The sequence below is a fragment of the Poromitra crassiceps genome, assembly GCF_964638095.1.
Source record: "Poromitra crassiceps genome assembly, chromosome: 12".
Taxonomy (NCBI): Eukaryota; Metazoa; Chordata; class Actinopteri; order Beryciformes; family Melamphaidae; genus Poromitra; species Poromitra crassiceps.
Window position 1 is genome coordinate 19,006,769 of NC_139632.1, and position 17,141 is coordinate 19,023,909.

Genomic DNA, 17,141 nt, shown 5'->3' on the forward strand with positions numbered 1-17,141 from the left:
ACTGGCTCCTTTCTACTCTGAGTCCTCACGGATGACTGTGCTTCTCACCTTGTCCCTAAGGGAGATGCCAGCCACCCTCCTGACAAAACCCATTTCGGCCGCTTGTATCCGCAATCTTCTGGCTCAACTCTCTTTGTCAAAATGGTGCGGTAAAGCGAATGCAATACTGCTCCTGCTGATTCGATTCTCCGGCCCATCTCCCTTAGCCTGGGTAAACCCAGCCCCCACGTGACCTGCTCTCAGACCTGTTCTCAGTCACTAGTGACTGGGAACTGAGAGAGCAGGTCACGTGGGGGCTGGGTTTACCTAGGCTACATCTCCCTCTCCATTGTCCCCTCACTTGAGGACAAGACCCAGAGATACTTGAACTCCTTCACTTGGGGTAAGAACTCATTCCCTTCCTGGAGCAGACAATCCACCGGTTTCCTCCTGGATGAGATGGTTCAATGATGGGAACCCTCTTTTTCTCTGGTAGGTCCCTTATGATGACAGGGCTAATATGTTTCATGGGCCTGAACTCCAGAGCAAAAGAATAGCTTTCTCATTCAGATTTTGCGTTTGCAACCTCTGATGCGTGCATACTCATGTCCTCGTCCGTCTGTCCGACTGTCACATTTTGTCAGGAGTCTTGTTTGTGCAGAGAAATGACATCACTCCCCCCTGTGAGAGCCACACACCAATCCCCCAGGGGGCAGAGCTGGAGGTCGTGTGGGGTCGCGACCTTCCCACTGCCCCTCTGGGCTTCCCAGAGCCCCGGAGACACATGTGGACACCATAGGGCGGCCTGGCCTGGGAACTGGAACCCAGCCAGGCAAACAGCCAGCGAGGCAGCCTGAACAGTCAGCAAGCAAACTGATAGCCACACACACACACACACACACACACACACACACACACACACACACACACTAAGAAACACACACAAAGGCATACAGGGGGCTTCCCTGCCCCTTCATTGCAGCACCCTTCAAGCAGAGGGAGTACCACCCTCACTCGAGGCTGTACAGGCTGGGGAGGAGTAGTGACGCAAAATGCTAGTCTGTGTGTGTGTGTGTGTGTGTGTGTGTGTGTTTGTGTGTGTGTGTGTGTGTGTGTGTGTGTGTGTGTGTGTGTGTGTGTGTGTACTCAGACTGTGCACCCAGCCTGAGAAGAGCGTGATGTGTGACAGCCTCTGACGCTGTGTGTGACGTTGGGGTTACATGCCGGTGCTATGGGAGCGAGGGGAGTGAGTAGGCATATCACGTACATCCAGCTTCACTCTCTCTCTCTCTCACACACACACACACACACACGCACGCACGCACGCACGCATGCACGCGCACACACACACACACACACACACACACACACACACACACACACACACACACGCACACGCACGCACACACACACACACACACACACACACACACACACACACACTCACACAGTGAGAAAAGGAGGCCACAGCAGGTCTAGCCATCTCTCCCACTGAGGCAGACCACAATCAATATCATAAGGTTTCCATTGTCTGCCGACAGTCCTTGTGAGCTTGCGAAGTTCATGGCTCAGTCCTTCAGTAAGAGTGCGTGACATTTAGTCAGCGGACTTCAAAATGCACTTGAAAGATGATGAACCAACCAACGCTTGCTCACATTTGATATAGACTCACACAATGCAAGTTGGTGCATAAAGACCCCTCACAAAGTCAACGCTCGATTCATATCTTCCCATTCAAGTGGGCAGTCTGACTACGTGTGTAGGCTCATACACAGAGGAACAGTGTGGGCCATTCTCACACACTCTACTATTCTCCCATTCGGCCTGTGACAATGCACAGTATAGTGACAGCATCCCAGCCTTCCTAGTATTGTCCCACGCAGGCACTGTGTGGCCGCAGCTGCAGCCTACATCGTGTCTCGGCGGATGAAGTCAAGACAATGTTTTCCATGTATGACCAGTGATGTGGTCCTAAATATTAAGGTGGGAACATGATATGGGGGGCCGGGGGGGGGTTCTTCAAGGGGTCTTTGGTTCTGATTCGGTACAGGGCCCTGCGGCTCTTACATGGCCAACAAAAAACAAACAAAATCGTAAGCAAACAACAAAAACAGAAATAGACAAAAACAAACAAAAACAACTCAAATAGATTTGATACTCCTTTCAGTGAAGTATAGGCTACTACAATACAGTTTAGATTTGAAAGATTTATGTAAATCTTATTTACTGAAAAGCATTATTTAGGCCTCTGCTTTTCTTAATAATAAAACCGCAACAAAAACGACTTACATCAATTTGATACTGCTTTCCATGGATACGGTAGCCTATACTATAAATCATAAATGTCAAGTTTCTATTTCCTGAAAACCTTGAAAACTATTAGGCTATTAACTAGCAATCATGCACACTACGCCCGCTCAATTTCTAGGGTGGAGACTCTGGAGGCAATGTTAATGATGATGATGATGATGATGATGAACACCCTAAAATCGTGACTAACACCGCCTCAGACAATTTAAATTATGATCATGATCATGATGATGATGATGATGATGATGATTTCATCACAGATGATGTCACAATGAAAATCGTGAATAGGCTTTTTTTATCACTTAATTTATTACACAGTAACGTGTTGTAACAGCCACAGGCATTCACTGAACACATAGATATGATCATCTGTACAACCAGTGGAGGGAGGTGGGCCTGTTTGGGGGCTCATCACTCCTTCTCAGCCTCTCTCCACTCTTTGGGCAATGACTTTGCCGACTGGTGACAGGTTCCAGCCCAGGTGATGCCTGGTGACGGCTCCTCCGCCTGACCAGTGATGTTTACAGCGGCTTTCGCAAAATGATACATGTTGTCTGGTTGGAGATTTCAGATACCATTGAAGAGGGGGAAGAATATCGAATAGCCAGTTATAATTATAATGATGACATCACTGATGATGTCACTGATGATGGCACAATCTGATTTATGACATCACTGATGATGTCACTGATGATGTCACAATCTGATGTATGACATCACTGATGATGTCACTGATGAGGTCACAATGAAATTGTGACTATGACATCACTTATGACATCACTGATGATGTCACAATGAAAATATTTGATTTTTGACATCACTGATGATGTCACTGATGATGTCACAATGAAATCAAATGACTAACAGTATAATGTAGAATGACCAATATGGATCAGCATACTAAACTTAACAGTACACTGAGTACTTCTAAATTTCACATTAAAAAGATGTATGCCATGCAAGCAAAAAAAACGACTTTTGGGGTATGACACAAATGAAAAGTGCACACCCAAATCCAGGGATCGCGGAACCGCCCGGGCCACCCGGGCCGCGGCCCGGGTACTTTTCATTTCCCCAAAAAAAAAAAAAAAAAATTAGATTTTTTTTTTTTTTTTTTTTTTACAATTAAACCTCATTTACTTATTACACTCGACTCGTTGTTTTTCAGATGTGATGTGAATCTAAAGTGAACTAAACAAGTCAGATCCACTATAAATGTTTTTCAGTAGATGCTGTGATGTAGCCACAAGAAAGGTACAATATTAATGTTTTTCAGGAGATGGCGATGTTGCTAGCTACAGTATAGGTTCTAAACAAGAAATGTGGTTCAAATGTTTACAGTAGTTTTCCTTTCTTGCTGCACTACAATGTTACAATGCTGTGAGACAGGCCCGGCGTTGGAGGGGGGCCTGACCGGGCCGGGCCCCCCCATTCCCTAAACTGGCCCCCCCATTCAATTTTTTTTTTTTTTTTTTGTGTGTGCTAAAAACGTTTTTCCGTTTTTCTGTTTTAAAGTTTAAAACGGAATCTGGCTGTCATTAGGCATTGATTAACTGAATGCTATTGCTAACTGTTACTTTGAACCTCCATTTGCAATGATTCTGGCTGGATATTAATTAACTATTGTAAATTTGTCACAATGAATGCAATTTGTGCACAATGTGTAAATACATTTAATATTAATTGTTTAGGCCTATTTGTAAAGTCACAACACATTAGAGATGTGTGTAGTTCCTCATAGATTTAGCCTCTTCCTTTTGCTCTCAAATGCACCAGTTTGACGAATTTTACTTTAAAATGTACAAAATCTTCTTCCGGGGGAGAATCCCCTCGGACCCCCCTTGGCCCCCCCAAGCTAGGGGCAGGCCCCCTCTGTAATTTGGTTCTGGAGCCGGGCCTGCTGTGAGACGGAGCTAAACACAAAAGATGCAATATTAATAGTTTTTCATGAGATACTCAGTATTTAATATTAATACTAATACTAATAATAGAAAAGGAGAAGATACTGAATAATGACATCACAACAGTATAATCCTAATGTTAATTTAAAATTAAATATTCTTCTAAATATGGATAAAAGTCCAAAAAACATAAAATTTTCTTCGGCGCTGCCGAGATTCCATTCCTTACAGCACCCCCTACTTAATAATAGTTCCAGCGCGGCTGCAAAAATATGGTGGCGCATTGTGTCAAGTGTACTGGCTCGGGGAACGGTCCGGCCCCCGGTCCCTTAGGTTTCTGACAATGTGGCCCCCTGAACAATTTAGTTGAATAGCCCTGCTGTAAAACCCAGTCGCCCTCATATTCTGGTTTATTTCAAGAAAAACATTTTGGCTAGTTGAAATTAATTGGCTCGTAACTTTAAAATCTAGCAGCCATATTGGCTGGTGATAAAAAAAAGTTGAATCTCAAACCCTGCAGTGAGAGCAGGTGGTGACATAGGAGTGAGTGAGAAAAGGAGCAAATATATGATTGTTAAGACTGAATACTGACATCACAACCGTCTAATCCTAATGTTAATTTAAAATGAGATATTCCTATATGAATCTGGCTTCAAACAACCAAAATCTTTATATGATGATAATAATAATAATCAATGATGGTGGTTCACAGACGTGTGTGTGTGTGTGGGGGGGGGGCACGCCCCCCCGACGGGGGGACACGCCCCCCCGACACGCCCCCCGGCCCCCCCAAGTTCAGATGCGTTCCGCTATCCCTGCCCAAATCACTTCCCTGCGTATGACCCGTATGACCGCATATTGTTGTCAGAGTGATGGCAATCAAAAGGAGAAGAGGAGGAGTTTGGAGGGGAGCGTAGGGAGTGCAGGGGGAGGAGCTTGGCCATTGAGTAGAAGAGAGAGGGGGTTTCTGAAAGAGAGCGGAGAGAGGAGGCGGACTGGAGTTTGTAGAAGAGGGGGAGCAGCAGCAGCAGACAAGAGAGCTCTGACGGGTCGTGTGTGGTGAAGCAGAAGAGTCTGGAATACAACACGTCGTCGTCTTTCCTTGGCGGACTATTCCCGAGCTGGTTCTGATGCTGTCCCCGGATCATGAGAGAAACGCTGACAATGAAATTCGCCTGGAAAACTAAGATGGTAAATAACGAAAAGTTCCGCTGTTTTCCATCCTGTGGACTGTTGCTGATTTTGTGGTTTTGAAGAAAGTCAGCTTGAAGAGAGAGGGAGAGAGGCTGAGGGAGAGAGAGAGAGAGAGGGAGGGAGGGAGGTGGGGGTGTTATTAGGCTTGGGAAAGTAGCGGATAAAGGGGGGGAAGGAGGGGGGCGAGCGGGGGATAAATTTGAACATAGAGTTTTCAATTGTTTTCACTCGCCTTCTGTTGTGTGTGGACTTTTAAATCCCTGTGTAACCTACATTGCTGGTGTGCGCCAAGATTTCGCGCAAAGTAGGGCTGTAAACGGTGCAAACGTGAGGGGGGGGGGGGGGGGGGATATAGCTATTTAGCTGCGCCAGAATATGAACTGGACGCGCTAGGCTTCCCCTCCCAGACTATGGATATGAAAACTTTTGTCTGGGGGCCCACAGTGAAACAGAGAGGGAACAATTGGCGAGGCCCCGGGGCCATCTCTCTCTCTCTCTCTCTCTCTCTCTCTCTCTCTCTCTCTCTCTCTCTCTCTCTCTCTCTCTCTCTCTCTCTCTCTCGCGCGCTCTCTCTCCCAGCTGCGTGCAGGCGAGGAAAGCACAAAAGCCAACAGATCAGCGCCAGAGCTTTAACACTGTTGTTGTTGTTGTTGTTGTTGTTATCTTGAGACTATTGTTTCACATGCTGCTGATAAGTGATAGTCTGGTGTGTGCGTGCGTGTGTGTGTGTCTGTGTGTGTGTAGGTAGGTGTGTGTGTGTCTGTGTGTGTGTGTGTAGGTAGGGTGTGTGTGTGTGTGTCTGTGTGTCTGTGTGTGTGTGTGTGTCTGTGTGTCTGTGTGTGTGTGTGTGTGTGTGTGTGTGTGTCTAGGTAGGGTGTGTGTGTGTGTGTGTGTGTCTGTGTGTGTAGGTAGGTGTGTGTGTGTGTGTGTGTGTGTGTGTGTGTGTGTGTGTGTTGAGGAGGGGTTGGGGGCATGCCATAGGGGACAGATAAGCAGTATTTGATGAAGGCACTCTTCCTCAGACGGCTCCTGGCTTTGCAGTGTGAGAAGAGTGCAGAGAGTAAACAACTCGTCCTGTTTACGTCTCTGCCCGCCCGGGTCATTTGATATACCATGCACTGTCTCTGTTAACGCAGCCCTATTCACACACACACATACGCCTCGAGGCATCTGTATTAGATGTCACACAAACAAACTGGGTGGCTCTACTAGGGCTGGGTTAAAAAAATCGATATATATATCGATATCAAATTCATGTTCATTTGAAGGAATCGATTCATAAATCCCAACATCCATCTGTTGTAGAATTTTCTCTGTCATCGTCTTTACGCCCTATCCCGTGGATACTTGAAGTTTGAACTCGCAGGGTTTGGTTCTTAGCAGAACTAGATCTCGTAATAAATGCACCAGGGTAGAGGGTTCCTTGTCCAATTTACAGCATTAGTTCTTTGAGAATCTCTTTCGTATCCAAGCAAAATTGGTATTGTGAAACCGTATCGAATCGGAAATCAAATTGAATTGGGTCCTTGTGTATCAGTGGGCGATACCCTCATCTCTACGACAGAGAGTAACTGTTTGGGTCTCTCTCTTTCCAGCTCGGGGGTCTTTGTGTTTTACGCCATAAGCCCCGAGAACTTGGTCCACAAAGCGGCCGGCGCTTTTGAAAACCCTGCTCTGAATAAAAGCATCTCTGGCTCTGTGTTGTGTTGCAGACTGTGCACTCAGCAGCCTGGGCCTGCTAGCACACAGACCTCCTGCTATTGTTTTGGGAGTGTGGACTGCATGACTCATGGACTGATGTATTTATCTGTCTCCACGCCAGCCAGCACAGAGGGAGAGACAGAGGGAGGCAGAGAGACAGAGGGAGAGACAGAGGGAGGCAGAGAGACAGGCAGTTAGACAGATTTGCAGACAGAAAGGCAGACAGGGAGGATAACAGGGAGACAGACATGTAGGTCGAGACAGACAGGCAGGCGCAAGACATGCAGGCAGCACTGTACAGGAAAACACACGGGAAACAGACATTTTATCTGTTCGAGTCCGTTAAACTGCTCTCTCTGCTGAGGGGCCCCTCTCTCTCTCTTCTCTCCTCTCTCTCTCTTTCTCTCTTGGTTATTTTCGGGGTGTTTATTATCTGGGGTGGGTTTCTCCATTTCTACGCGAGTTGTTTTTGTTCGAACCCAAACACAGCTCCACCGCGGCCCCAGTCAGCCCTCAGGACCCGCCATTCAGCCCGTCAACGGCGGCTCGGAGTGACCTTTGACCCCCAGCTGGCCTCTCTTCTGTTTGGGGAGAAAGTGGACTTTGTCATTGAACTGTTTAAATGGGGGAAGTGGGGACAAGTGAGAGTGATCTTGGCTGTCTGCTCGGTGTGTGTGTGTGTGTGTGTGTGTACTTGGCCATGATATGTGTTGTGTTGTGTTGTGTTTAGAGTTGGCTGCTCTTTCTCTCTGTGTGCGTCTCTCTGTCTGTGTGTGTGTGTGTGTGTGTGTGTGTGTGTGTGTGTGTGTCTCTCTCTCTCTCTCTCTCTCTCTCTCTCTCTCTCCATATGTTGATGTCTTCCCTGTAATTGATCCAGTGTTATGTGGATCCCCGGCTCTGTGGCTCCTTGGCTGTTTGTTTCTGTGCGCTGCAGTTTGTCTCTATAGTGATTTACCAGCAGAGACAGACACCATGCATCTGTCCATGCCTACAAGATGCACACAATAGGCCTACAGGTAGTTTGAAGATGTGCTTTGAGTGTGTTTCTGCCGCAGTATTTGTCTCCTCGTTTGTATAGAGCTACAGCTTTGGTGGAGAAACTCTGGGTATTAGGAGGTACTGTAGACAGACAGACAGACAGAGTGAAGCACATATTAACAGATGGAAAACCTGGTGCAGATCTCAGTTGTTTTGTTACATTGGGAATGGATTTGTTTGAGTCATTCCTCGAGTGATGGGAGACAAAGAGTGAAGAAGATGGATCGTTACTTGTACTGCAGTTTAGTCTTCTTCCTAGTTTTGTCTCTCTCCTCTCCTCCTCTCTCTGCTCTCCTCTCTCTCCTCCTCTGCTCTCTCCTCCTCTCCTCTGCTCTCTACTCCTCTCCTCTGCTCTCCTCTGCTTTCTCCTCCTCTCCGCTCCTCTGCTCTCTCTCCTCCTCTCCCCTCCTCCTTTCCCCTCCTCCCCTCCCATCTCCTCTCCCCTCCTCTCCTCTCTCCTCCTCTGCTCTCTCCTCCTCTCCTCTGCTCTCCTCTCCCCTCCTCCTCTGCTCTCTCTGCTCTCCTCTCCTCTGCTCTCCTCTCCCCTCCCATCTCATCTCGTCTCCTCCCGAGGTTCCTAACAGCGTCCCTGTCATTTCCTCCATGCAGAGCTCGGTGCAGGACTGGGGGGAGGAAGTGGAGGAGGGAGCCATCTACAACGTGACACTGAAGAGGGTTCAGATCCAGCAGGCAGCCAACAAGGGAGCAAGATGGCTGGGGGTGAGTAGTAGTAGGGCCCTTCTCTCTGACATCCATAAGAGTCTCCGTTTGATGCAGTTCTTCCTCAGAGGAGATGAGACCTGCACTCAAAACCATGCAAAGTCAATCATCCACTGGAACGTGACGTGATGCTTGTTCCACACTCCACCTGTTGCCAGGTGAAAAACGTGCAGTGAAGATTGTATAAGTGACGGACAGTGTGACACTGTGAGCTCAGCTGTACACTAGATGGTGTAAAGTGTAGTTATCTATAGTTTTATAGTTTGATGACTGTAAATTACAATGTCATTATTTTACAACATGTATCATAAAGAAAATGTGAGTGCACAGACACAGAGTGTCTTCTTCTTTGAATAGTGCTACTGAAAAGGCATGGATGGCATTATTGCTGTCAGACTAACCCTAACACTATTGTTTTGAAGTCGGCTGCTGTAGTTCAGTTGTGGGCCGTCTCTGAGCATAGAGACAGTCCGCATGTCTGGGAACGCCCATACAGGCTCTAGGAACGCCCACAATAGACGCTGGGTTAGCCTGGGGGCGGGGTCAGGGTGGGGTAAGTTCCCCCGTTCTATCCATTCAGCAAAGTTAGAATTTAGCTGATAGCCCAGCCCAGGCAGACACGATCGGGGATTTAACCACCGCAGTAAACGCACATCTGAGCAGACGTCTTGTGTTCTGCTCTAGAACCCCCAAACATGTAGTTTAGAGCCGCAGCACCGTCTTTTGGTGAGTCAGCCCATGAGATATATCGGCGGTTTTACCCCACTCGCGCGCCAGCCGTTTAACATTTTGTGGGTGTTCCCAGACATGCGGGCTGTCTCTATCCTGCTTCACACGGGCTGTTGTTTTAACATTTGAGCTATAATTCTCCCAGTTGAGACGACACCCCAAGCTAGCTGCTGAATATCAACAGTGTCACCAGAGCGGGAGCATGTGACTTCCTGTCTTTCCTGACTGCCAACAAGAAACGCCTCATTTCCCTGTTATAGCCATGTTTTATCCATCGCTGTTATAATAAGAAGGCTGATTACAAGGCATTGTCTTTTAACTGTGTTTCCTGCCTCAAAACGTTGTGTGTGTAAATGTATCACCGCAGCAATAAGTTGTATTGATATACTGTGCCTCATTATTAATTACAACTATTCACCACAAATTAGGGACATTGTTTTAAGCCAGTTTGTTCAGCAACGGCTTCAGGGATCTATTTTAATGTATTTGCCAGCTTACATGCATGAACACAGCACAACCCAAATCACAGCTTTATATTTAAACAAGTGTAAAACCTTTTAGATCACGGTGCCACCCCCCCCCCCCCCAACAACACCACCCATATCCACATATCCACCCTAGCCACTAATCCTACCCATCCCTCCAATCAGGACTCTCTAGCATCTTCCTATCCCTAGCTATTGCCCTTTAAACACTAAACTCACTAAACGTGCATGACTGAGTGATTGACTAAGTGAGTGAGTGAGTGAGTGACTAACTGACTGACTGAGTGACTGTCCTGACTTTCCATCTTATGACTCCGGCAGGACCGCTGGCCCAGCGCCGCGGTAAAGACACAGAGGGGATTTCCCTTGCTTACAAGAGAAATCAGGCTGTGTGTGTGTGTGTGTGTGTGTGTGTTGTTTGTTTCTCTGTTGTCGCCATGTTGCCGGCATGGGAAACGGAGATGAGCTCATTAAAGGACGAGCTAAATAGCAGCGACAGCCCTCTGTAGCTCTCGGAGGCTTAACTTTAGCAGACTGTACTGGCTGTTAGCGTGTACTTTAGCAGACTGTACTGGCTGTTAGCGTGTACTTTAGCAGACTGTACTGGCTGTTAGCGTGTACTTTAGCAGACTGTACTGGCTGTTAGCGTGTACTTTAGCAGACTGTACTGGCTGTTAGCGTGTACTTTAGCAGACTGTACTGGCTGTTAGCGTGTACTTTAGCAGACTGTACTGGCTGTTAGCGGGGGCTCCCAACTGCTCACAATGTATCAGAGCTAATCGAAACAATGTGGCTATTTTATAATCGACTCCCCATTGAATATAGAGTAGAATAGAGAGTACTCCCTATTGAGAAGTCAGCTATTTACAATGAATAATAGGTTGTCAGGGAACAGTGGACAAGAGCAACTACAAGCAGTACAACTGTAGCCCGACATGCATGCATTGTTTACAGAATGTGTGTGTGTGTGTGTGTGTGTGTGTGTGTGTGTGTACACACGTGTGTGTGTCTACAGTATCACATGTGATGTATTGTGAATTGTCAGATACCAGTGTTGGGTTAGCTGGCAGTGTGACCTGCATAGCTCTGCATAGTAGGTCAGCTCATAGTGATGGGTGATGAAGTCAGCATCTTCCGTGTCTCTGTGTAGTGTGAGTTGTTATCAGACAGAGTGGTGGGAGAACTTGGCTAGTTGTCCTCCTCTCTGTCTGTCTGTCTCAGCCAGGCAGCGGAGGGAGGGTGGAGGAGGGAGGGAGGGAGGGTGGAGGAGGGAGGGAGGGATGGTGGAGGAGGGAGGGAGGGATGGTGGAGGAGGGGTGCGCTGTGATTAAAAGCAGATTGGACCGTTTCCTGTTGTAGCGTGCTAACAGAACCAAGGTCTCTCTCTTTTCTTTGCCTCTCTCTCCCGCTCTCTGCCCCCTCTTCTCTTACTCTCTCGCCCCCTTTTCGTAAGCCGTCGCTCCCTCTCTCAGCAGACACAATAGTCGGACACATCTGCTGAAATCTGTATGAAATATAGGCCACGCCTATTCTTCCCCGTTCCATCTTTCCCCCCCCTGTTCTCATCATTTGTTCCACTGCCGGTACTTCTCAGTTTGGAGCTTACCTGTATTCACAATACAGTTCACCATTTCAGTACAGTCTTAGCTGGCAGACACACCATGTCAAATACACTAAGATCGAACCAAACAAAGACCAGCCAAGTCATTACAATACATTGTAATACAGCTCAGTTCAGTTCACACTGGTTCAGCCGTGTTAAAACTCTCTGTCTGTCTGTGTGTGTGTGTGTGTGTGTGTAGGCGGAGGGCGACCGTTTGCCTCCCGGCCACACGGTGAGCCAGCTGGAGACCTGCAAAATCCGGAGTATCCGGGCTGGAACACTGGAGCGTCTGGTGGAGACGTTACTGACGGCGTTTGGAGACAACGACCTCACCTACACCTCCATCTTCCTGTCCACTTACAGAGCCTTTGCCAGCACACAGACTGTACTGCAGCTGCTGCTGGACAGGTAGGGCTTTGAGCTGTGCTGTTAGGTTCATAGTGTCCCATTCATCAATCACAATGCAGCATTCCTTTTGCTTAGTTGGCATGTATTGGGGAGGTTCTTTTTACACAGAAAGGCAAAATAATGCATTTGGCATGATTGTATTTGAAGTTCTAGTTGTTTGACATATTTTCTCTCCTCATTCTCTCACACAGGTATGGAAATGTGGAGGAAAATGAACAAGACACAGACAGATGCCAAGGCTCTGAAACCAAAGGAGCCATCAGAAAGTAAGATATTAGACATTGTTTACATCTACATCTATTCCACATGGACAGTTGGACACTTGACTCTAGATAGCAGTCTCACCATGTCTGTCCTTCTATATGCCAGCTCTCTTAACTCTCTCAAACCTCTCTTTCCCCCTTCCTCCCCTCAGTGCCTTGGCCTCGAGCCTGCGCGCCTGGCTGGACCAGTGTCCAGAAGACTTCCAGGAGCCCCCAGAGTACCCTTGCCTCCACAGGTTGATGGCCTACCTGCAGAAGGCCCTGCCAGGTTCAGAGCCTCTCAGACGGGCACAGAGTCTGCTGGAGCAGCTGCAGAGTCAGGCCAACATCGACGACACTGATGGTAACTGTCTGAATTACAGTCTATGTACATATAGACTGGCTGTGTTTACATGCGCACAACCAAATTATTATCCTGACTGATTATTTAGAAATAATATTCTTGGGCGTCCGGGTAGTGCAGCAGTAGACACGAGGGTCGCAGGTTCGAGCCCCCATGTTACCTCTGGCTTGGTCGGGCGTCCATACAGGCACAATTGGCCGTGTCTGCGGGTGGGAAGCCAGATTAGGGGTGTGTGTCCTGGTCGCTGCACTAGTGCCTCCTCTGGTCGATCAGAGCACCTGTTCGGGGGGGAAGGGGAACTGGGGGGAATAGTGTGATCCTTCCACGCACTACGTCCTGCTGGTGAAACTCCTCGCTCTCAGGCGAAAAGAAGCGGCTGGCACATGTATTGGAGGAAGCATGTGTGATAGTCTACGGCTCTCCCCAGATCGGCAGAGGGCGTGGAGCAAGGGGGAATTGGCCAAGTTCAATGGGGGAGAAAAATCTGAAAGAAAAAATATCAAAAATAAATAAATAAACAAATTAATTAATTAATTAAAATCTTGATTATTAGACTAGAGAGTTATTATATACTTATTTTCACACAATCTTGCATACTCTAAAATGCCCAAACTCTAATAATACCATCCGTTTTAATCACAGTATGGTGTTTTACAGAGGATTGACACTATTTCACAATCTCTACAACACCATTTATTTTTCTTTCTTCAGTGTCAGATTTCTTATGAGTCTAAACCAAATCTGTTTGGCTGCTTTCAGCTGGTTTCCACGGCAACAGTTCTTTCTGCCTGGGGGAGGAAGAGGAAGTGGAGATTGAGGTCCAGGAGGACTTCCTGTCATTCGAGGCCGACCTGGTAGCCGAGCAGCTGACGTATATGGATGCGGTAAGAGGATGGTGCAGCGAAACGAGACAGAGAGAGTGGCAGAGTGGGGATTAGGTGTACTGGCGGGTCTATTGTGTGGGAGGGAACGGGAACATAGCCCAAAGGTGTGGCCGCTTTGATAATGCAATACAAAATGTACAGCATTGTTTAGTGTTGGTTCTGTTGAACTAGGTGCTAGGGGTGTGCCATATCATATTGTTATCGATATATTGTTACAATTCTTATTCATATCGTCAAAAATTCATATCGTGATAATGGCAATATTCCGACTTGTTGCTGTGCGTACGTCACGGCGTGACGTACGCACAGCAACAAGCATGGCTGAAAGCAGCTCCACGGGGGAGGAGTTAATTCCAAAAAGGGGAGTGACTTCAGTAGTGTGGAAGGGGCTTGGTTACAAAATAGCATGTATGTACAACAAACCACAGTAATATTTGATGGCATATTTGAATATTTACATTTATGCTGACATATAACACTTATTTTGTTCCAATTATGTTCTTGAAATGAATAATGAAATATTTTTCAGTATTTTGCCATAATCGCCAATAATATTGTTATTGCAGAAATACCCTGAAATACCGTAATATTATCTTCGGGCCATATCGCCCACCCGGGCTAGGTGCCACTTTGTTTGCTATGTCTTGTGGTGTTTCCTCAGTGTTCTTCTCATACTAACTCATACTATCCTTCCTTCTGTTCCAGCTGCTGTTTAAAAAGGTGGTGCCCCACCACTGTCTGGGCTCCATCTGGTCTCAGAGGGATAAGAAGCAGAACAAACACAGCGCCCCCACCATCCGCGCCACCATCACCCAGTTCAACGCTGTGGCGGCCTGCGTTGTCAGCACCGTGCTGAAACACCGGCAGATCAGGCCGCACGCCCGGGCGCGGGTCATCCAGCGCTGGATAGACATCGCTCAGGTAGGCAGGAACACACGCACGCGCGCGCGCACACACACACACACACACACACACACACACACACACACACACACACACACACACACACACATAAATATGCATAAGCAATGGATCAATAAGTGATGATTTCCCTTGTGTTTCTTGTCATCTTCCAGGAGTGTCGTATACGCAAGAACTTCTCGTCGCTGCGAGCCATCGTGTCTGCACTTCAGTCCAACCCTCTGTACCGGCTGAAGAGGGCATGGGCCTGTGTGCACAAGTAAGTTTCCATTCTCTCAACTATGCAGGTAGTCTCAGTCGGGCTTGACAGAAGAATCAGCCTTTTGGCAGGATTCAACAGGATCACTGAGACGTCCATTTTGCACATTTATTTCTCTTGTCCCATATATGTCCATTGTCTAACATTGATCTGTGGTTGACACAGAGACAGCATGCAGACATTTGAGGAGCTGTCAGACATATTCTCAGACCACAACAACTACCTGACCAGCAGAGAGCTGCTCATGAGGGTGAGTCCCAGATCCTTCACCTATTTCAAACCAGTTATCCCAATACTGTTATCAAGTTATGACTAAGTCAATAGAATATCTGTCCTGTCCTCTCAACAAACCCCTAATTTGTGATTAGTGTTTAGATGTTATTTCTACAGACCTGATTGCTAATTGTTGGAAACATTTGTTCATTCATTGGCTGTGATGATGATGACTAAAATTGGCTTCCGTTTCCTCTACAGGAAGGCACTTCAAAGTTTGCAAGCCTGGAGAGCTGTGCCAAGGAGCACCAGAAGCGCTCGAGCAAGAGACTACAGCTGCAGAAGGAAATGGTGAGACAAAGGCTGGTTTACCAAGAGATCCAGCTAGATGCAAGGATCTGTTCAAAGGAAACAGGAAATAGGAAATAGACCTTCATATTTTTAAACAACACATTCATCCAAATTAATGCACTATGAAGTGAGCCAAAACTGCCTCGCCATCTGTAAATCATAAGGACCACAATGTACTATAAATAAATGTATTGTAAATAAGACTTTATTGTGGCATTCTTTTATTTATGCTTAGTGTTTTTAAAGTCATCAAATCAATCAAATCAATGTTTCTTTCTCCACAGGGAGCAATGCAAGGAACCATACCTTACCTGGGGACTTTTCTAACTGACCTGACCATGCTGGATACAGCCCTGCCTGACCTAGTAGAGGTAAAAAAAAAAAAAAAACTTACCATAACACCTGCTGAAAGAAGTGTGTGTGTGTGTGTGTGTGTGTGTGTGTGTGTGCGCACTTGTGTGTATTTCAATATTTGAGAGCATGTGTCTGTGAGTTTACAGACCTCGCTAGATCTGAGTCTCTCTTTATGTAACCGCTGTCAGAAGCTGGAGCGTAAGTTTCCATGAGTGTGTGAGGAATTTTGCTGGGCCATTTTTGGAGTGGTCCACCTAATGCTGTTTGTCTAAGCCGCCGCTGGTATGTGATGTCTCGCCTCTGACAGCGCGCTCTTTGTCTCCTCCGCAGGGTGGTCTGATCAACTTTGAGAAGAGACGCAGGGTGAGTAGCTCCTACCTGCAGCCTCTCCTCACACTATTATCACCTGATAAGCTAGGCCCATGTGGGGCATGTTTTGATGTAAGTGGAGGCATGTGACACTGTATCCCTCCCCCTGCAGGAGTTTGAGGTGATCGCTCAGATCAAGCTGCTGCAGTCGGCCTGTAACAGCTACTGTCTGACTCCCGACCCGGCCTTCCTCCGCTGGTTCAAGAGCCAGCCGCTGCACAGCGAGGAGGAAAGGTACAGCTAGCATCTCCTGCTTTACTCACAATATCTCCTTGTCATCGTTGTTATCCATTAGATAACAGCAAATGAGTGCATGAGTACATGGTCTATCACACACACACACACACACACACACACACACACACACACACACACACACACACACACACACACACATACATACATTACAAACACACACCTCTCACTCAGAACTCACGATCCCCAAACCAATTGGCTACACGGTGGTTTGGTAGCTACTTATTTTGTTATTAATGCAATCTCTGTTTCCTCTCTCTTGCAGCTACGCCTTGTCGTGTGAGATCGAAGGCCTCGGTGACAGCAGTCCAACTTCCCCCAAACCTCGCAAAAGCATGGTGAAGAGACTCAGCCTGTGAGTACAACATAACATAATAAACATAACATAACACAAAACACATCGTAATCGAATCTGAAGCAAGAAGGCCAAGCTTTTAAACCAACTGTAAAATCATTTGCCTCAGCTTGGATTTCTCTGACTGTCATTCTTGAGGTATTATGGCAGGGGATTCATGTGACCTATTTATTTTGCTCTCTTAAAAAGCCCATTCCCTCTGCTTTCCAGGCTGTTTCTGGGAGCAGACACCACGGCAGCCAGCTCTCCGGTCAGAGAGACGCTACGCTCGCCCCCTACTGGCAGCTCAGGGGAGAGCATGGACTCTGTCAGCGTGTCCTCCAGTGACTCCAGTAGCCCTTCAGACAGTGAGGGACTCACCCCCATACACACCTCAGACTCCCAGCAGAACAAGGTGGGTTGCAGCACCATACACAAATAATTATTCGTTTTCTCAATTTCCTCCCCCTGTACAATAGTTGGTACAGGCATTTCTTTAACCTTCACTCATATGTTTGACTGATGTT

General features: G+C 47.1%; 1 protein-coding gene across 2 annotated transcripts in view; it reads left to right on the top strand.

The window, feature by feature from the left end:
- The window catches only part of rgl1 (ral guanine nucleotide dissociation stimulator-like 1), a gene marked incomplete at its 5' end in the record, with an annotated part of 35,313 nt that overhangs the window by 12,860 nt on the left and 5,312 nt on the right, over positions 1–17,141 (top strand). The window contains 15 exons of one of the 2 annotated variants that reach the window (XM_083648419.1): positions 5,230–5,381; positions 8,733–8,843; positions 11,860–12,068; positions 12,260–12,334; positions 12,484–12,674; positions 13,434–13,558; positions 14,264–14,479; positions 14,635–14,738; positions 14,904–14,988; positions 15,213–15,302; positions 15,587–15,673; positions 15,987–16,019; positions 16,138–16,259; positions 16,546–16,635; positions 16,846–17,029. In XM_083648419.1, the coding sequence (XP_083504545.1) occupies positions 5,337–5,381; positions 8,733–8,843; positions 11,860–12,068; positions 12,260–12,334; positions 12,484–12,674; positions 13,434–13,558; positions 14,264–14,479; positions 14,635–14,738; positions 14,904–14,988; positions 15,213–15,302; positions 15,587–15,673; positions 15,987–16,019; positions 16,138–16,259; positions 16,546–16,635; positions 16,846–17,029 (1,767 nt within the window). Of the gene's footprint in view, positions 1–5,229; positions 5,382–8,732; positions 8,844–11,859; positions 12,069–12,259; positions 12,335–12,483; positions 12,675–13,433; positions 13,559–14,263; positions 14,480–14,634; positions 14,739–14,903; positions 14,989–15,212; positions 15,303–15,586; positions 15,674–15,986; positions 16,020–16,137; positions 16,260–16,545; positions 16,636–16,845; positions 17,030–17,141 lie in introns of those variants that run through there. The other variant, XM_083648418.1, reaches the window with a different exon arrangement.